General features: G+C 44.4%; 3 protein-coding genes across 3 annotated transcripts; 1 reads left to right on the top strand and 2 right to left on the bottom strand.

Moving 5' to 3' along the window:
* Positions 1-140: 140 nt before the first annotated feature.
* On the bottom strand, positions 141-1,071 carry fabp4b (fatty acid binding protein 4b). The gene is made up of 4 exons (XM_035163782.1): positions 911-1,071; positions 597-769; positions 406-507; positions 141-262 (listed from the first exon to the last, which is right to left on the bottom strand). Exons 1-4 carry the CDS (start codon positions 981-983, stop codon positions 212-214), a joined length of 399 nt encoding a protein of 132 aa, XP_035019673.1. The 5' UTR covers positions 984-1,071; the 3' UTR covers positions 141-211.
* An 11,357-nt stretch (positions 1,072-12,428) lies between these two features.
* LOC118113092 (hairy/enhancer-of-split related with YRPW motif protein 1) lies at positions 12,429-14,539 on the top strand. Its single transcript, XM_035162458.2, has 5 exons — positions 12,429-12,611; positions 12,784-12,856; positions 12,965-13,048; positions 13,170-13,251; positions 13,370-14,539. Exons 1-5 carry the CDS (start codon positions 12,526-12,528, stop codon positions 13,975-13,977), a joined length of 933 nt encoding a protein of 310 aa, XP_035018349.1. The 5' UTR covers positions 12,429-12,525; the 3' UTR covers positions 13,978-14,539.
* A 1,036-nt stretch (positions 14,540-15,575) lies between these two features.
* On the bottom strand, positions 15,576-19,663 carry stmn2a (stathmin 2a). The gene is made up of 5 exons (XM_035164718.2): positions 19,471-19,663; positions 17,671-17,766; positions 17,340-17,512; positions 17,057-17,248; positions 15,576-16,967 (listed from the first exon to the last, which is right to left on the bottom strand). The coding sequence occupies exons 1-5, from the start codon at positions 19,487-19,489 to the stop codon at positions 16,908-16,910; spliced, it is 540 nt and encodes a 179-aa protein (XP_035020609.1). The 5' UTR covers positions 19,490-19,663; the 3' UTR covers positions 15,576-16,907.
* Positions 19,664-20,399: the final 736 nt, after the last annotated feature.

Raw genomic sequence — 20,399 nt, 5'->3', positions numbered from 1 at the left:
TCATTCTATGAGAAGTCAAAGTCTGTAGTGAAAAGACCCTAAAGAGTAAAGTGGGCCATTGACTATGCATCAATAGACATGCCAGTGCTAAACCCACACAACCTCACATGCATCCCAACAAAGAAACACTTATTCATGCACAGAGTATCACAGATCAGACTTTTATTTCATCATCTCAGTGCATTTGGTGTTGTGGAAACAGAGGCTCAAATTAAACCTTCTCATAGGTCCTCACTGCAACAACATCCTCCATGATGCATTTCTGTGGAGACAAGGTTCAAATGTTAGAAATCTTACACTTCAAGGAGACAATCAAAAATGTAAACCACTTGTCAGAAATCAACATCCATGTTTAAACAAGGGGCAGAAACCCCTACAAACTACAGGAGCAACACAATGACTCACAGCTGCCAGCTTTCCATCTTGAATCTCCCGCTCAAGTGTTGTGGTCTTTCCATCCCACGTCTGTTTCTGCACCAGTTTGCCATTGTCAAAACTGAAGGTGGTCTGAAATCACGTTTGATTTAGTAAAAGAAACGAGATTCTTCTCCTCAAATGAGGCTGATGGGGAGTGAGCACAGAGGATCGTGACCTACCTTGGTCTGCCGTCCGTCGGCTGTGGTCTCATCGAACTCTTCGTCGATCTTGAACTTGATCTCTGTGGTCTTGAAAGTGCTCTCAGACTTCATTGAAACAACCCCAGCGTCCACGCTGATCACCAGGTTGGGTTTCACCATGTTGCCCATTTGCCGGGTGGCGAAGCCCACACCTTAGATACAAGGAGGCTCGTTAACACTGATGTGATTTTGTCAAATTGCAGCTGTTCATAAACTCATCCACGTTCTTGCTGCGGACCCACAGCCATGCAACACATCAACATAACACCATTAACTAAGTGAATCGATCTCACCAATGGCCTTCATGTAATCATCGAAGTTCTCGCTGGTGGACAGAGTCCAGGTTCCAACAAACTGATCAACCATGATGGAGGAGTTCAAGCTCAGGTCTGCGGCACGAACACGTTCCAGCGGTGCAGCGCGAGGGAGGAGGCCGGCGCGCGCGGGACACGTCACATTTAAAGGCTGGCCGAGCACGCGCCTGATCCGCCCCCGCCAAATCCGCAGCAAGCGGTGCTGCCGTTGCCACGGCAACGGGCTGATTAGGGGGGGTCAGGGGGTGCGTCTTGAAAATCAGATTTCTGTGATGGGAGCTGAGATGTTTGGGTTTAGCTCTGCTGACCTCAGCGTGAACTGCAGGGGCGATGGAGCAGAGAGCTGCTCTCACATGAGCTGATGGGATCTGGTGTGAGGCTGCAGGAGGAGCTGCTGCAGGAGGAGGTGCTGCAGGGTCGCTGCTGCAGGAGGAGCTGCGACAACCACATCCACACATACCTGCAGCAGCCACAGTGACGGTGCATTATTGGACACATGAATAGCATTCCTGTTCCAATTGGATAAGTTATAATAAATAATTACATTAACAGTAAACATATCAATGAAATAGACATTAAAAAAGAAAAACTCATTAAGCCTTCTGCACACACATTCTATAGTTTATGGTTAGTCTTTAGGGTGCAGGATTAATACATTTCTCAGTTAGCTGAGAAAATGATCAACAATTCATTTGATAACTTCTAATAAAAATGTTAAATATTTGCTGTTTCCATGATTGTTGTTCACACAAAAACCGAAATCTGAGGCCTACAGACCTTATACTTTGGACTGTAGGGAATTCTAACAGGTGGTTTTCACTGTTTGCTGTCATTTTATGGGTTGATTCATAGAAAAAAATATCAGATTATTCAATAGTGAAAATATTACTTAAATTCAGTCCTACTCCACTTTACGGGGATCTAAATGTAGGTGAAACTCACTCATTAAGATAATGACAACAATAAAACTGAGTTAATGTAAACAGTCAATGTTCTTATTTCTTTCCCCACAACTGCATTTGAAAGTTTCATTGAAAATTAATGACTTTATATCTGTGCAGTACTTATTAAAATAAAACACATACTGTGATACCCTCTGCTGCCACACATCACTCCTGCTTTGGCTGAGTACTTTACTTTAACCAGTAGATGGCGCCTGCGGAAAGCAGATGAACTATTGTTGATAACTGGGAGATAATAAATGAAGCAGACTTTTCCAAAACCAAATGTTGAAATGGAAATTCTTTGAAACTTGAAATTTCTTTTGTATATTTATCAGTTTTTCTTGCATTTCTTTTTAAACAATATGTTTTGATCAATTTGAACATGTGTAAAGCATTTTAATGCTTGATAAAATTAGCAAAAGTATAGAGTTAAAAAATAGTTCTGTTACAATTACTTACTTTATTACTTTATTATAATTTCTTCTTTTCTTCTTCTTATCATCATTGGCAGTGTTGGCCTGTCACAACTGTAGCAGAAGGTCCAAATAAAATTTACTGCCTCCCAGTGGTTACAGCAACACATTACAATAGGACTTAAAAACATGAGCCACTCAAAATCCTAAATCTGCCTTTCGGCAACTGAATTAAAGTTGTATTTGATTTAAAACAAAACCAGACATACAAAATTTAAAAATATCAAGTTGATCTTGTTCTGCTACTCGAGGTTTAATAACAATCAAGTTCAAGGTTTGTATATAATAAGACAATTTGTTCTGGGGTCAACAAGTACAAACTCCACCACTGTATAATACATGAGTTGTCATAAATAAATAAATTCATTATTCAATCTAAATCCTCTCTGTAAAAGCCAGAGCAATGAAAACATGCAGTTAGCTACACGGGTTTGTTCATTAAACAATAACATTTATAGAACAAGCCTATAAATCTTTCCTTCATGAATACTTCAGTTTTCTGTTGAGTTGATATAAGAGCTACACCAGCTAATGCTAATGGATGTTTCAAGGATATTAAAGCTGAAAAGAGTCAAACATAAATGATTGGAGATGCTCGGAGCAAATCGGATTCAGATCAGATGAGTTCGATGTGACCTTTCTCCTCTGTCGATTAAAACGGGTTGAGACGTCACATCCCTCTCTGACGTCCTCCCCCCTTGTACAATACTTTCATATTTTAATCTTTTATGATATTATGTGGGAGTAATGTGGTGTTTTATAAAATCAATTTAACCTGATTTATCTCAGCCTGCAAGTTGTGTCGTGGTTGTTGAGGCAAAAAAGCCAGGATACAAAAAGAGGAAGTGAGGTTCAATAGAAAATGGTTTAAATACCTGCACCAGGAGACATGCAAGCTGTGTATTATGCATTAGATGAATGATGTCTGTACACTGAAAATGAATCGTATGGTAGCCTGGGATTCCTTTTCTGGATTAACAACTGGAATAAAAAAAAAAGCCCTTTGGTTGGAGATGATGACATTTAGCACATTGAAAACATTTGTATTCTATCACAGGCCAGAAATAATTCAAACAGAAACAGCGGAGCTCTTCTGGTTATATAATGGAGCTGCTGCCAGTGTATATAGCTGCAGTGAAATCTCCCCCGAGGTCCCAGTTTTATTCTACGATGAGATCACACAAGAAAACATTCTGTTCGCTTCACGAGTCTCCACGACACCAGGTTTTGTCTCAACACTTCTAACTTTTGAAATATTTCTATTATTATTCAGTAAACCGTGATATGATTTACTTGACGACCCTTTAAAAAGGTGGATTCTCCCCTTTTGTCGCAGCAGAACTGTGCTTTATGTGTTATGCAAAATCAGCTGTCATTATGAAAAACCATAAACTGGAATAAGCATCTGCCTCAGGGGAGGATCTTAATGCGACTGTCACATGGCTGCGATATTTGATTTCACAGTCCACAAGCATTCATTATTCATTAACTTCAATGACAGGCTGCAATGATGTGCTGGTCAGAGAGGTCGGGCCGTGATGTATATCTTGGAATGTTGTTTACCGAACCAATAAGCCGATTACGTCTTGTTCTGTCACCCGGGGTTTCTCTGTGTACATACAGGTGCCGTCCAGCAGGCGTGGAGCCCATCTAATGAACATGAACTCTCGCTGGCAGCCACAGAGAAGTCCTTTCCTCCTGGTTTTCATCAACACTTCAGCCCCCATTGATGGGAGAACAGTGGCCGTGGACAAAAGCTGTATATACTGTACAAACACAGCTCTGACCAGCAGCACACTGACTCATTCTTCAGTGTGTGTGAGAACGGAGGGGGACCCCTTTCAGCTCCTTTGTGTTGGTGTCTGTCAACAGTGTAGTTGGAGGCAGAGCCCATTGTGGCGGCCAGTGTTTCGTATTGACACAGGGCCTCGCTCAGCTTGTTCCCAGGGTCCAACCTGAGGACTCATGAATAATGGAGAGAGGATCCTCGGGGCCAAGGTAGCTCACAAGTCTGACCGCGCTCATTACCAAACCTAAACTTACAGCTTCATCCGTCAGCAGGTAAAACTGGGGTCACCGCATGCTGACGGTGAACTTTGCTGCAACCTTCTGCCGCCCTCGAGAATCAGGCAAAGAGATGGTGCTCACTTCACGTATGATAAATAAAAAAAGGCACAAACCCATAAATTCACACCCGTTTCCAGATCATGGGATTCTATTTTTCCGTTTCTTCATCTTGTTTGAGAACGTTTTTATTGTATTCTTTCCTGAACTGCCTGAACTTCCTTTTCTATTCTGAGTAAGCCTTTGCCCGAGGTAGGGGATAAATCTCCACGTAGAGATCTATTAAAGCCTTTTAGCAGTGCCTTTCATGTGCTGCAGTCCAGACACATCCATAATCTGTGTGAGTTGGAAGCAAACCCCAGAGATGACTCAAGCTTTTTTTAGATAGTCTCCTGCTTTCTTTTGAAAAACTGTTTTCTTTAATTGAATTTTTTTTTTTTTTTATCTTTCTCATTGCATCAGCTATATAGAATACCAATTTAAAACATCCATGCATTAAAATAGAGAACAATCACAACGTAAACCAATTTCAAAAGGCTTGTTTTTAATTTTTTTTATAGCAGGAAGATGCAAATGGTATGTTAAAGTTTGAGAAAGCAAGAGGGACCCGTCAGAACAGGGTGTGCACCGCCCTTTGGCACCAACAGGAGGCATCGCTTCAGGTCTCAGGTTCCAAGCAGGTCCCTAACATCTGCTGAGAGGCTCACACGACCTGAGCAACGTGCCCTCTCCTCTTTGCCTTTTTACATGGCTGCTGGATGAGAGGGAACTGAAGGCCGGGGTGGGCGACGACCATTCTGCTGTTCAGTGTGTGTGTGTGTGTGTGTGTGCGTGTGTGTGTGTGTGAGGCGGGGGTCAGAGAGGTGCCTCTTGCTTGTGTGCTTTGAGCTTTTTCATGCCTCCTGCTTTGATCTTCTCTCTCATCCCTTCATCCCACACGCTCCCTGCGCCTCAGGCTTCTGGTTTGCAGCACACCGACAGTGGGGCTGGGGAGTGTGTGTGTGTGTGTGTGTGTGTGTGTGTGTGTGTGTGTGTGTGTGTGTGTGTGTGTGTGTGTGTGTGGATGTGGATGGGGGCTGCCTCTCACAGAGACACTGCTTGTTCTTTCAGCACAGGGAGAGGTGCAGGGAGAGCTGCCCATGGGGTGCAGGGCGCAGTGGGCGGAGGGTTTACCAGAAGCTAAAGTGATGCACACTGTACAGTTCTCTGCTCCTCTTTCATGCTCTCTTAGATCCCCCATCAGTGGGCTGGAATTCTTGTGTGAAACACAACTGTCACAGTGCTTAGAGGGGTGGCCTCCTGACCCCTTACAACATGGGAAAGTGCACCCCTCAGCTGGTAGTTATATAAAGCCTGACAGAGTCATGAGAATCCCTGATAAATCACTCGCCATGAGGTCTCTTATGTCTCTCCGCATCTCACATGGAACCACTATTTTGCATAGGTCACTATCATGTGTCCCTCTCTGCTGCAGCTTTATATAGGCTGTGTTCTAAATGTAATCGGTGTGGCGAGGACTGATGGTCGCGGAGCAGCATGAAAGTCATGTGAATACAGTAAGTGTCAGAAAACAGCCCCTTTATCCCTGCCCTGTGTCCAGTGCCTGATAATCCTCATGTAGCCCATAGCACGCACACACACACACACACACACACACACACACACACACACACACACACACACACACACACACACACACACACACGCAGAGTCCCCCCCACCTGCTGAGTTGAGACTGGGAAACAGATGCGAACGCACAGAGCCGAGCCCCTAATTGGAGATTAATTGGAGGGGGGGGCACTTACCTTTATTTAGACATGTGGTAAGTGTTAAGCTGTGACAAGCAACTCAACCATCTCAGCAGATGACTGTACTTAATATTTCATGACACACTTTCAGAGAGGGGGCAGTTCCAGGGGGGTCGTTCTGCCGTGCAGCCCCGCAGCCAAATTACCAACAAACTCATCCTGTTCAGAGATGACAAGGATCACTAATGCATATGGAATCTCACTGGTGAACCAGTAAATCCTCTTTCAATCAAAGGGACATGTGACTGTGGGGGGGACTATAGCTGTGGATGCATGGAACAAGTTAAATGTGCCAATGTAATGCTGCTGCAAAAAAAAATCAAGATAAGGAATTTAATGACACAGTTTTTGTTAGAAAAAATATATTTTGGCAAAGTAGGATTGCCAGAATAAAACAGAACATGTATTGTAATGTTATGTATTGTTCGCATTTCAGAGATTCTAATGAAAACCACCCAAAGACAACAGTTGACAACGAGTCAAACATAATCATCAGACACGAACAGGGGCAGATAGAAATAATGGCGGAGCTAACAATAGGACGTGGTGGGATTCTGATGCATGTTTGTGCGAGTGAGAGCAAGAGAGAGAGAGAGAGAAAGAGAGAAGGGGCTGTGCTAACAGGCTTTCTGCAGATCACTGGCAGTTTGACTGCAGTGGAGAGTAATGGGGCTGGCAGGGCGGAATCAATTACTGGCCACAACAGATTTTCCCACAGGTCGGAGCTTGGGAAAGCAGTACTTTACTGCAGCACAGACAGCTGGCACAGAGCATCCACTGGGAAAGGAGCCGGCTCGAAAAAAAGACTGCTTCTTTTTTTTTAATAAACTTGTGACACACCATAAATTGGCTATTTTCTCTCTCTTGTGTCTAAAAATATTAGTTTTCATAATCACTGATCAGCTTTTACTGCCAATTGCATCATGGAAATAAAAATCACAAGCCACAAAAACCCTCCTCCTAACAGCATGGTTGATTTTCAGAGACAGACATGCTTGTGTTGCATGCATGCAGTGTTATACACAGATTTTCTCCGGCAGTGAATGTAATGTCAGTGTAGACATAGAGACAGACACACATGCACACACACACGCACATACACACGCACACACACACACACACACACACACACACACACACACACACACACACACACACACACACACACACAGTTATATCTCCATGACTCATGAGGACAGTACATTGATTTCCTGGAGACTTACTCCAGCCTTTACTACAGTTACTACCTGCTTTCCTATACCCTACTTTTAACCTAAACCTAACATCTACTTAACATTAACTTTATCTTAATCATATGTCTTCACCTTAAGATTTAATGATTGAGACACTTTTTGTCCCCATAAGGAAGACAAGTCCCCATAATGTGACTCTGTAAACAGATTTAGGTCAACATAAGAGTAATATTTTTACCACACACACACACAGCAGAAAGAAGACACACATTTTCTTCAGCTTAACTTGACTTGATAATTCATAAGGCCAGTGCCTGTGAGGTCCCCTGTGCGTGATGCAAACCAGGAGATACATTTCAATTAGCGCCCCAGACCTCCCTCCATTTCACCACACACACATACACACGGGCACACACTCCATTGATATGCAAACAATGTTTTTCCTGTGGAAATACAATGTGTGGTCTTAAAAGTAGCCCGCTCCCTGGTCCTCCTTTCTTTGTGTCAACATCACGTGCTGTCTCCTGTTGCGCTTATTTGGGAACCAGTCTTATGATCTGCCTTCCCTCCATTGTGGACTTGCAAGTTAACTGGTAATGGGCAGCATTCTTGTAAACCCCATGAACAATATGATTGTTAGGGGCCATTGTGCAGGAGTGCGCACCATTACGGAAAAAAGGGGTGAAATATATTGTATTTATTCAGGTGGGACTCAGGTCATTCGTGTTTTTTTTCTTGTTTTGTTTTATTTCAAAGCAGCATAAAATTGTCCATATCAGAGTTCAAAGTATTGTCAGAGTCTTCTTGAAATGCTGCTCATGCCCTATAATTGACTCTAAGCCCTGTAATTGGCAGCCAGTGCTGAAATCCTGGTGTCAGTATTACGACCTGAGGAGGGATCCTCAGAGGAGAAAAAAGATTTGCAAAAAAAAAGCTCCTGCTAAACAAAGAAACAAGGAAGTGAACATATCCCCCTTGGCTTTACCTATCCAAAAAGCACAAGGAGAATGCATGCCAACAAAGGCAGGAAAGTAAAGAATGAGACGCTGGGTGTATTACGGTCAAACAGTGGGAATGGGTCTCAGGCCTGGTCTGGTCCCTGCCCAATATAGCGCCTGGGTGCTGACTGGAACCAGAGGGGACAGACAGGAAGCTGTGGCCCATAGGATAACATTGTTGTATGGAAGCTGTGTGGGAGACATTTCCCTCAGTCAGACAAGCTATTCAGGAGCAGCATGGGTGGCATTTTCTTACATAATATGCCATGGCTCATGTATCTATGCAGCAAAGTTCATATCTTTTTATATGCACCTCCACTCTCTGTGAATAAAACATGGGCAAGGCATGATCTCACACACACTAATGTCCCCCCCCACATGCCTCCAGCTCACCCTAATTCCCCCCTCAACACACACGCACACAAATGCAAACATCACTGTAGCAGTTGCTGAATGACAGGTATAAGATGTCAGGATGGTGTGCACACAGGATGCAGGCACGGCTGCGACCGTCGCTCCTGCCGACAGCCCCAACGGTTGACATAGTAAATCAATCCTGATGGGAGGGTGGGCAGGACGGAGGTGGGGGGGGCTGCACAGGGGCCCGATGGGACTGAGGCAGCCTCTGTCAGACACACTCAGCCACTCGGCCAGCCAGTGAGAGACTGTCGACGGGTGGGAGAACACTCGCCGGGAAACGCTCACACGGAGATTGAGTTACCACGGAATTAGATCAGGGCTGTGGGAAACAGCACCTCCTAAACACACTTGCACACTCTCGGTCACACACACATAAACACATGCAGACACACCAGCACACACTCGGGCCGCACTCTTGCACACAAAGAGTCGCCAAGGGAAACCTGAGGGAAGATTGAGGAAGGCAGCTGGGCACACGCCAGTTTCAAACAAATGCTTGCTTATACCTCTTAGCTTCCTGGCACCGCTTTGAGAGCAGTTCCTTCAAACTGGTGCCAACCTAAGCCCAGGGTCAACAGGCAGTGTGGCATGCTGTTATTAAATGTAAAGGTAATATAGAGAAATGGGGCAAGCAAAGACAAATAAGCTCAAATCAAACAGGGAAATGTACAGGATTTATACCCAAACTCATCAACACTCAGCCGAGGTGGTGGCTGAGAAAATGGTTTGACGCTACAGGCGAGAAGTCAAGGTTTTTAGAGGAAGAACCATAATTACGTTTAATTGTCCAAAGGAATGTGGCAAAGGACCTTGACAGTCAGGTGTGAGGAGGGAGGACCGTGTGTCTGCTTAATGGGGACCACATGAACCTGCCTGTCCTGTGGCACTGCAGAGTCCTATTACCATAATGGTATCGTAAACAATACCGGAGTGATCCCAAATCAAGCTGCCATTCAGCGGGGAGTCATGGAAAGGCCGTGTATGCTTTAGTCTGGGGATGAAGAGCAAGGGGAGGGCTCGTACTGAACCAGATCTGCCCCACTAGCACTAACATTTCTGGATTTACAGCAAGATATATGACTACCCGAGAAATCCTGTCCAGAAGGAGAGCATGCACGCAGCGGGGGTTATTCAGCACTGGATTATGCACATGTTCAAGTCTATAAATCGATCAAGTGGGAGTGTAGAAATGCGTGAAATGGGTGAAGTTTGGGGATGAGTTTTAGTGAAAGTGCGTGCTGACAGGGAGCGGATGTGTGTGTGTGTGTGTGTGTGTGTGTGTGTGTGTGTGTGTGTGTGTGTGTGTGTGTGTGTGTGTAGTGATAGTGCGATGGTTCATCAACAGAATGAGTGACGCTCGCACATTGTATCTGTCACCACTGAGACCCCTCTGACATTCTGGGAACAGCATGTTGGCCTGCAGTTGCTCCCTCTCATCCCCACTTGTCGAGCTCCCACCACACTAACCTAACAACTGACCTGACGGACGGAGCAGAGAAACAGCTGCTTCTCTACAAGGTACTGGAATGGAAGTATACCATGCCGTGGGGGGTGGGGAGGTTCACGCTCCCCGCTGATGGACTTACCAGACATGACCCAGTGCTCGCTGCAGGAATTAACCCAGTCTCACGTGCTTCCCAGACAAATCATCCCATGCAACCCTGACAGACAGAAAAGACATTTGATGTTTGACTGCTCTTTTCATAGCAATAGTGGGTGTGATATTTTATGCATTTACCTGCAGAATATGACGGCAGTGGGAGATACAACATCCAGTTTATTTGCTTCCCTAAAAGTAGCAATTACTGCCAAAAGAGTGAAATTACATATGCAGTGGCAAAATGTTATCAAAATATCAACTAGAATAGCCATCAATACAGCACATACCTCCGCCAGGGTCTAATATTCTCCTTAAATTCAATAAAGCTGGAACAAATGTTATTTTCATCAAGATCCATGAATTATTCACTGGGAAATTGGTGAAAATGTTGAAAAACGCTTGCAATGTAAATGAAAGTGGACAAGAAATTCCTGGATCTGCACCAAAATGTAACAGATTCTTTCCTGACCCATATGACATCTGTACACCAAGTTTTGTGGTGTAGTTTTTACACAACTTGCTTACAAGCGAAAACAAGCAAGCCAACAAATGGACGGGGGTGAAAACATAACCTCCTTGGCACAGGTACAAATAAAAGTTGATCATTAACTCTTTACATTTGTTCTATTTGTAAGATTTCAATCAGCAAAACAATAAGTCATTATAATAAATGTAGTGTGGAATGGAAGTTGCCTTAAATGGAAATACCAGTGTAAAATACAAGTAGTATTATTTTTATAAGTGTAAAAATAAAAAAGTACTTGAATGAATATACTTAGATTTCAGTACCTGTGTGATGGTTTCACTAATAAAAAAAACAACTAATCAAAGGCAATTCAAATCTACTCACTCAGCTCATTCAAACACAATACAACCAAATATGAAGCTGGCTTTTTGAGATCATTAACTTATGACAACATTTTCCTTGAATTGCATATACAAATATATATATACAAATACATGTGCACACACACAGTAGGCACAAGTATCTCATGTCTCTGTCTCTCTAATGCAAACTAGAAAAACAGGCCGAGGGGGATCAGTTACGCAGTGGAACATAAACATCGAAAGCTCCCGTGTTTTATATAGTTTGCCCTTTGACCCAAACGCATTAGCGGGGTCAAAATTATCACACCTCTAGCAGACCACCCTTGCTCCCCAACCAGAATGAGCCGTGCATGTTCTGCTGCTTCACTCTCATATACCTGCAGTGGGTTCATATGCTTTTTTTCACACATGGCTCACATGGCTCAAACATTCGTGTACGGTTGCACGCAGCTCGAGCCTCTGAAAACATTTCCTCTTCTTCTCGTTCCCACTGCACAGCACGGCGAGCTTCACCGTGGATGAATGATTCCCTGGGAAGGTCTCGCTGTGCCAGTCAGTTGGCGGGAGAAGAGGGGGTGGTGGGGCCGACAGGGGGGTTTCCTAGGAGAGCCTGGCAACACTGACTGACTAATGTCGGGCCTCCGGGCTGATCAGTGCTGTTGTGGAACCACACAGCTGACGGCAGACAATGAACAACACACTCTGCTAATGGGCCGTGTGTCCTCCACAACACCAGAGAGGAAGAGGGCTCCTGCTACAATGGGGCCTGTTGCTCACGGACCACGGGGTCTCAGCGGGGGGGACTGGGGAGTTGAGGCCAGGAGTCCACGGGGCAGCCTGAGCTGTCACCGGGGGAAAGAAGCAGCATCGGTGCTTTTGGACAACACGTATAAAAATCAAAATTTAAATACATTCTATTAAAATTATGCTTTGGGTATCAACTTATATCATTTTCAAACTCAAGTGTCAACATCTTCATTGGGGCCCCCCCTCTTTGAGACCTTGTGCTTGGTCATAGATTTTTATTTATTTATTATCATTTCAAAGCACATGTCACTCAAGGCCCAGCTCGATTTTAACTGGCTGCAGTGGTTTCAGGCACCGCCCACGCCCCTCCTGAGAGCCCCCCCCCCCCTGTGTGTGTGTGTGTGTGGGGTGTGAAAATGATCCCAGCAGAAGCAGATCTGAGGTTTAGACTTCAGTCTCTCTGAGCCTCTGCTGTCAGAGCAGCACCGGACCTTTGTGTGCAAGCAGCCTCTGATCAACATGAAGAGAAGCCACAATTACAGCTCGTCAGACAGCGACCTGGACGACAGTGTTGAGGTGGAGAAAGACAGTGGAGATGAAAATGGGTAGGTTATCATAACTTTTTTTTTTTAAATAGCTATCATATCATTCTATAATCACATATAGAATTGTTTGTTTTGACCTGATTAACTTGCTGCAGAAGCTTTAGGCCTGTTTCATGTGCGTGTGTGTGTTTCTTATCCATCAAAATTAATCTATCACTTTCTAATCTTTCAGACAAATTGATTCTCACGGCTCCATGTCACCCTCCACCACCACGCAAGTTCAAGCCAGAAAAAGGCGCAGAGGGGTAAGTAAACTCATTATCTCTGCTTTCAACTTGTGCTGTGATAGATGCCATTGTTTCCTTCTATCTGTGCCCTTAATGACAGAGTTCATTTCGTCTTTCTTTATACAGATTATTGAGAAAAGGAGACGTGACCGTATCAACAACAGTCTCTCAGAGCTGAGGAGACTGGTGCCAAGTGCCTTTGAGAAACAGGTAGATTGTTTGTATTTCCATTCTTGTCACACGAGTTATCCATACACTCCTTTGATGCTCATTTGATAAGAATAGCTTTAATTAATTTAATTAAAACTCTGTCTTTTCTCTTTCATGACAGGGTTCAGCTAAACTGGAAAAAGCAGAAATACTGCAAATGACCGTGGACCATTTGAAAATGCTTCATGCATCTGGAGGCAAAGGTAAAAGCCCCATTTTTTCATAACTACATTAATTCATACGTAATTCCTTCTAACAAAATGTAGTTTTAAATCACATCACCCCTCTCTAACCCTCTGCCTCTGCTCTCTTCCCTGACAGGTTACTTTGAGGCTCATGCTCTTGCTAAGGATTACCGCAGCCTGGGCTTCAGGGAGTGCCTGGCAGAGACAGCCCGCTACCTGAGCATCATCGAGGGCCGGGACAGTACGGACCCCCTCCGCGTGCGCTTGGTGTCCCACCTCAGCAACTGTGCCTCTCAGAGGGAGGTGCACTCTGGACTGGAACACTTGGCCTGGGGCTCTGCCTATGGACATGCCCCGGCCCACCTCCCCCACCCTCTCCTTCTACAACACCCGCAGGGCAGGACACCTGCATCCAGGAGCAACAGTAGCCCACCCTCCTCCTCCCCTTCCTCCTCTACATCCTCCTCATCCTCCACTGAGGCATCTGGGACATCCAGACTCAGTGTCATGCCCCCCACAGAGTCCCTCAGGGTGTCCCCTAACAGCTCGCTGCCCCTCACTTTGCCTGTGCCAACATCAAAGCTCTCGCCGCCGCTCCTGTCATCCCTCTCCTCGCTTTCGGTCTTCCCCCTCTCCTTCGGTACTTTCCCTCTCGTCTCCCCAACCGCCCTCAGCACTGTGAGCCCCTCCTCCACCCTGTCGAAGCCTTACAGGCCTTGGGGCACAGAGATTGGGGCCTTCTGAAGCTAACAACTGGACTGAAGGCAACAGCTGAGCTGTGCCCAACACACAGGCTAGGCAGGACGACCTGCCTCATCTGTTTTTATAGTAATGAAACACAGGGGAACAAAGAAAACTGATTTTATTTTATTAAGTATAAAGTGGGAGACGTTGCCACATGATGTGATTTCATTACTCTTATCAAGAAAGAAATTCTAAATGATTTTATGTTATTAGTTTATATTGATAACTAATTTAGTCGATATGCACTGTCTCCAGGTTGAGGACTGATATGATGATGTAATGTTCGGGCCATGCATAGATTTACTGTCTGCACAAATTTATAGGAAATATGTTGTAGACCAGATCCTTTTACATTTGTCGAGCACGGACGTTTGTATTTAACATCATGTAGAGTTACTTTCGTGTGGTCAGATTCTTTAGCGTGGTGAGAACTTGTGGAAGTGAATATGCATATTTGTATGTGTCATTCTTGGTAAACTAACTACTTCAGACTTGGAAAGTTACATTCTTGTATCTATTTGTAATGTTTTTGGACCAATAAATTGAGTTTAAAAGAAGTAAACAAATCGAGTTTGAATCTCTTTCATTATAACGCTTCAATCTTGTGTTTTCATAATGTATGATAGGTGGCTACTTTTCCTAAATGCAAGCAGGCTATCTGCCCCACAAGCAATGAAGATCATATCTATAATCTGCAGGTGCATTGTATATTTTTTGCCATCTCATCGAAGTTAATCATAAGCTAATGAGGTCTCGGTTATTAACTGAAAGGCAATTCCTTTAGTGTGTGCCAGGTAGGTAACCAAACCCGAGAGCATTGTTGCCCCTATGAATACCCAGGAAATCATTAAGAGCCAGAGGAAATCCTTTACAATGTTGCCCTGACCTCACCAGCTCGGGTTGGTCTGAAACGGAGACAATAGTGTGAACAGGATGGGGACACTAGAGGAAAGCGGTGAAAACGTAACGGCAACAAACACAGACAGCTGGAGCAGTAAATCACTCAGAGCTGCTCTGGTTGTTGTTTCAGGTCATAACGTTGGTGTCACTGAGTTTTTTAGTGGGTTCACTCTTTTAATGACTCCATTTTATCCGTACATGCAGCACCTCAGGCTTCCAGGAGGGGCAGTAGCTGTCTGTGATTTCTGGTGAAGCCACATTTTATTAATAATAAATGGAGTATGTATTTTCCTATGAAAATACCAGTCAGCTGAAATGATAAGAAACAGAAGTATGTGTTTTCTATGTTCTTTTCTCTCTTAATGGAGCTGTTACATTTTAAATCCTCATGATTAACCCGAATAAACAAAACTATCATTCAATTCAGTGTTTTGTTTTTTCTGTTCCTCCACTTTTGCATTTGGAATATTGTGAACTTTACTTTACTCTACTTTTAAATTTCTTCAGGCTCCTGTTCAGTTTCTGTGGCGCAAATAAATCCAACACTGCCACCTGCTGGAGAAACATTAATCTTATGTTGATTCAATTGCATGTTTGTAATAAATAAAAAAAATTGATGGAATTTCAAAATAAATTAACACACGACTGGAATGATAGAGAGGAATAAATGAGAAATCAACTATAGTGGAAGACTGGGATTCTCGGGATGTGTAGATAACTGGTTCTTTTATTTGGCAGTTTACATTTCCCCCTCCTCTAATAGCTCAGAAATTAATTAGATGGTGCATGCTATGTTCACAGAACCCCAAACCTTTATTCAGCAAAGCTTTCACAGAGAAATATACGAAGGAGAAACACAAGCAGCAGAGGATGCAGGCAGATATCAGTGGTACTGTATATTAAAAAGAGACTAGTTCAGTGTGCTGTGTGTAAAGCATCCCGCGTCCATTCTCTAGCTAATCCCCTAAAGAGAGCAGACGCTAAAGATGCCTCATGGTAAATTCGCATTCACATACACCCACACAGACAAACGCTATGTTCTCACTATCAATATCAAGGTGGGAGCACATTCCACTGTCCAAGACACTATGCATGGTACCAGTCTGGTGTCGTAACATTCATGAGATTAATCCTAAAAGTACTATGTGTACGTCACGGAGCTTTTTGATTAAGCCGAAGATGGAGCGATCGAGGAATGGCGTGGGAATCTGCAAGAGTATAAACGGCTGCTCCCATTGGGCAACGACATTCTTAATAACAATAAAGCACCTCTCACGTCCATCATCGAGCTCATTCCGGAGGAAGTGGAGACTTTATCAATCTGTGGGTTTTGGCGTATTAAGTTCCAAGCGTGCGTGTTGTAAATGAGAGGGTGTGCGTGAGGAAGATACAGATGGGATTGCGTCGATCTTATCTGGAGGACTGTGTAAGCCTGCGAACACTGACCGTCATTCTTCACACACAAAAGAAAAAGAGACTAAACACAGAAACATCATCATCATCGTCGTCATGACATCATCAGGAAAGAACTGCAACTGTCAGTCAACTCACAACACCGAGGGCTTTCACAAGAAAATGGTTGTAGAGTTTCGAAATTTCAAGAACTGAAACAATAATCAATGACAAACTAAATGTTTGAAATTGTACAGCGCAGTACAGTACAGTATTTGTACGTACTTCACCTACCATCATAGATAGATAGATAGATAGATAGATAGATAGATAGATAGATCTGAAAAAAAAATATTTACAAATCAAAAGCCATATTCTTGCATTTTTCCACGAATCCATTCAATTCTCAAGATGGGTGTTACAGATGTTTGTATCCACAGATAATACTGATAATAGTGAGTACTGGTGGTGTGTTGTGTTTTGTTGTGATGTAGTGATGAGGTCCTCGAACCTCTCGGCCTCCTGGTTGGGTGTCTGTTCAGTGGAGGGTGAGGGCGGGGGGGAGGGGCGAGGAAGGGGACAAGGACTGGATGGAGAAGACATAGATGAACCGCAGACGTCGGGACTCGTGTGGGGCCTTATGCCGTCAGCTCCTCCCTCATCTCTTTGTTCCTGCGCACCACGGCTGCGTGTCTCTCCTGCAAACAACCATGACAATGGAATGAGTGTGGTTTAGTCATCTGGACAGCGGCCAGCTGACGATATACAACAATCCTGTGTTTCTCACCTTCTCCTGTAGACGCTCGATCATGGCCATCATAAGCGCTTCGCGGTTCTCCTTGATCTGGTCCATCTTCATCTGGAGCTTCTCCTCGGCCATCTTGCTGAAGTTGCTGTTCTCCTCCATGGCCTTTAGCAGCACGTCCCTCTCGTGCTCTCGCTTCTCTGCCAAGGCCCTCAGCACCTGGGCCTCCTGGTACTAAAAATGCACAACGACACACTGATTGATTGATACGTTTTCATTGATGTCATGTCCCTCTGATTTATTCATTGTTAACAAAAACACCCACCTTCCTCCGATCCTCAGCAGCCTCCAGTTTCTTCTCAATGTCCTCCAGAGAGATGTCTCTCTTGGGGGGTGAGGGGAGGTTGTGGGCCATTTCTGACACCGGAGAGGGAGGCTTGAGAATCACCTCAAAGGCCTGGCCCGAGGCCCGCTTGTTTATGGGTTTCACCTCCATATCTGTAAATAAGACAATTATGATGATAACACCAGAAAAGTCAATATCCAATGATAAAAGTATATTAGTCCAATCACGTGTCGTTATTTATTCTGCCTGTGTCCATGGGGGACACTTTGAGTCACCAAAAAGAGAAATCAATATTTGAGCTGATCCATACCTTCAAACTCACTCATGAGCTTGTTGCGTGGCTCTGGGTAGAAGCAGGAGCAGATGAGGGAGAGCATGGACAGCTCCTTCATCTTCTCTTTGTACGCTGGAGGGACATAAACACAGAGAGGTTAATTAAAAACCAGCTATAATAACATGTACAAATAATTCATGAATATGCACGAGGTGTTTCCAAATGAATTTGTTACAAATTGGGAAAGGAAGTGGCTCAATAAACCGATGAGCATCAGATGACCACTGGGTGAATGATGCAGGGAGCGTGACACTGCGTCTGATGCACATCTAAAAGTGCTGTGTTGCTAAATAATTCATTGGATGTGTTGTGTAAAAGCCGATCAAACTAAGATCAAACAGGCATTATTACTGTTGCTTTATTGGACGCTGTGCTTTCTCCAATATGCCTTTGCAATCTGCATAAAATGGGTTTAGACAGACCTGTGTCATTTAATTTCCTCCTGAATTCTCAGTTTTGTGCCGTGTGTTGTGGTCACATAAATTAGAGGCACTTAAATCCGTCTTCTCTCTTCCCCAGTGACAGCTGATGGATGATCTTTATTTTTTTTGTCCACTCTGTGATTTCACCAGTTCCTTACACTGATGTTTTCGTGAATCTCTCTGCAAATCTGGGACCTTTTTCCGTGCCGTTGGCATTAAAGCTGACAAAGTGCCCACCTGGCTCTCCATGTGGAGGACTACAGATTGTCAGGGCTGCATGCTAAGCCTTCTGCTGCAAAGGCCAGTGTGTAAACGGCCTCCTTGCTGCAGGGCTGGCCTGCCTCCCACCCTGCCATGCACCTGTCTACTCCACTGCATCTCTGCCACCACTCACACCGTAATGAAACCAGCCCGCACCCCACACTGTATATTAGAACACGTTTGCTCCGGGTAAGATACCATAAATGCTGCAGAAGCTTAAAAGAAAACCATGGAAGCAAATATTGCAAACGCTCGGCCTACAACAATAACGGCCCATCAGGGGGAGGGGGATGACTAATGCAGGATGCAGGGCGGTTATACGCTATTAGAATTAGCTTCTTTGAGCTAATTAGTAAAACAAATTTGATATTTTACATTTATCTACATGCCGATAGTGTATTTTAGCAGATAAAATGTCAGCAGATCTGTCACAGCTGGTGATGCCCCCCCCCCTGGCATCCTCTATAGCAAAAGCTATTTATCCCAAATAAATGAACTAAATCAACACATTAACATTAACATTAAATAGCAGTTGGGGTTTGTTTGGGTTTAATCATAGCAGGGCTGTATAAAAGCCTGGGGGTGAAGCCTCTCCCTGCCTCGCTGCTCGGCAGCACAGCATCTTGGGTGGGGTCCGTCTGCATTATGCTGCATGCCGGGGCCGCTGTAGCCTGAGAAGCAGGTGCAGCGCTGTAAATAAAGCGGAATCTAAACCGTCTTATCATCCACCCTGTCACTATATGAGCTCAGAGATAAGATGCTGATGGTGATGACGATGATGAGACAGATGATGAAGATGATAAAGGAGGCATTTCAAGTAACATAATGACGGAGGATGCTTTGGTGAGGCAGGATTCCTACACTCGTGTGATCAGACAATAGGCCTATAATCTATACACGATCATCAAAGAAGCAATATCAATTATCATTATGAATCAAATGATAATATTTCTGATTGGTCCCGTTACAGAAGGATCGACCACCAGCCCACCGGTAGACCACACCGGGCCGACACATGCAGGTTCCGCAGCCCCGGGGCGCATCCGTCAGCATACTCATCCATCCATGCACCGGTTCTAACGGGACTACTCACCGGTCGCTGTTTTGGCCATGGCTGATGTGGTGATGTCCGCAGGGGGAAGCTGTGGCTCTGCTCAGGTGGATGGTGAAGCTGCTGTAAGGCACTGAGTCAGCGAATAGACCGAGAGCAGCAGCAGCGGACGGATAGACAGGGGGTGGGCACGCACGGGAGCGCGCAGACAGACCCTCCTCTGTCCCGTGACGCGCGCAGAGCGGTGTTCAGTGTCCACTCGGTAACCTTGTAAAGCTGAGCATCAGAGGACAGACACACACACACACACACACACAGCTGATGAAATCTATACCTGCATTTGTTTGACTGGATCCACTTTAAGGAAATGGAAAAAAACATTTGATGCACAGTAATCCAGTGAAGCAATGCAGCCAATATTGGTCAATAAATCAGCCATATAGGTCATTTCAGGGGCAGGAATCAATGACACATGCAGTTTCTGGTCAAATGAGCTAATCAAAGTGGATAATCTGCAGTGAGCTGTGGCTACTAATGCTTACTTAAAGGTTCAGTGTGTAGAATTTAGTGACATCTAGTGGTGAATTGTCATGTTGCAGCTGAATACCCCTCACCTCACCCTTCCCTTCCAAACATGAAAGAACCTGTGGTAGCCTTCAGTTGTCATAAAAACTCAAATGGTGTTTAGTTTGTCTGGTCTGGGCTACTGTAAAAAACATGGCAGCCTCCGTAGAGAGGACCCACTCCTGATGTAAATAAGTATTTAAATACAAAGGGCCCATTCTAGGGCAGAGAAAACAACGATTCATACAATTTAGATGAAACACACGAGTGAAAACATCACTAGGATTATTTTATATAAAATTTCTGCCAATAGATCCCTTTCACCTGAATCTTACACACTGGACCTTTAATAGAAATGAAACTTAATGTGAGTCAGATTGTCCCAATTTAACCTGAGCATTTGGATG

Source organism: Hippoglossus stenolepis, chromosome 8 (assembly GCF_022539355.2).
Source record: "Hippoglossus stenolepis isolate QCI-W04-F060 chromosome 8, HSTE1.2, whole genome shotgun sequence".
Classification (NCBI taxonomy): Eukaryota; Metazoa; Chordata; class Actinopteri; order Pleuronectiformes; family Pleuronectidae; genus Hippoglossus; species Hippoglossus stenolepis.
This window is presented reverse-complemented; position numbering and strand designations above follow the sequence as displayed.

What these genes read in the sequence shown, in the direction of transcription:
- fabp4b (XM_035163782.1), bottom strand. Translation starts at nt 983, where the DNA reads ATGGTTGATCAGTTTGTTGGAACCTGGACTCTGTCCACCAGCGAGAAC. An exon ending in CCGACGGACGGCAGACCAAG is followed by an intron (nt 508 to 596) that starts GTAGGTCACGAT and finishes ACGTGATTTCAG; the next exon opens with ACCACCTTCAGTTTTGACAA. An exon ending in AAGATGGAAAGCTGGCAGCT is followed by an intron (nt 263 to 405) that starts GTGAGTCATTGT and finishes TTGTCTCCACAG; the next exon opens with AAATGCATCATGGAGGATGT.
- LOC118113092 (XM_035162458.2), top strand. Translation starts at nt 12,526, where the DNA reads ATGAAGAGAAGCCACAATTACAGCTCGTCAGACAGCGACCTGGACGAC. An exon ending in CCAGAAAAAGGCGCAGAGGG is followed by an intron (nt 12,857 to 12,964) that starts GTAAGTAAACTC and finishes TTCTTTATACAG; the next exon opens with ATTATTGAGAAAAGGAGACG. An exon ending in CAAGTGCCTTTGAGAAACAG is followed by an intron (nt 13,049 to 13,169) that starts GTAGATTGTTTG and finishes CTTTCATGACAG; the next exon opens with GGTTCAGCTAAACTGGAAAA.
- stmn2a (XM_035164718.2), bottom strand. An exon ending in GCTCATGAGTGAGTTTGAAG is followed by an intron (nt 17,513 to 17,670) that starts GTATGGATCAGC and finishes TCTTATTTACAG; the next exon opens with ATATGGAGGTGAAACCCATA. An exon ending in CTGCTGAGGATCGGAGGAAG is followed by an intron (nt 17,249 to 17,339) that starts GTGGGTGTTTTT and finishes GTGCATTTTTAG; the next exon opens with TACCAGGAGGCCCAGGTGCT.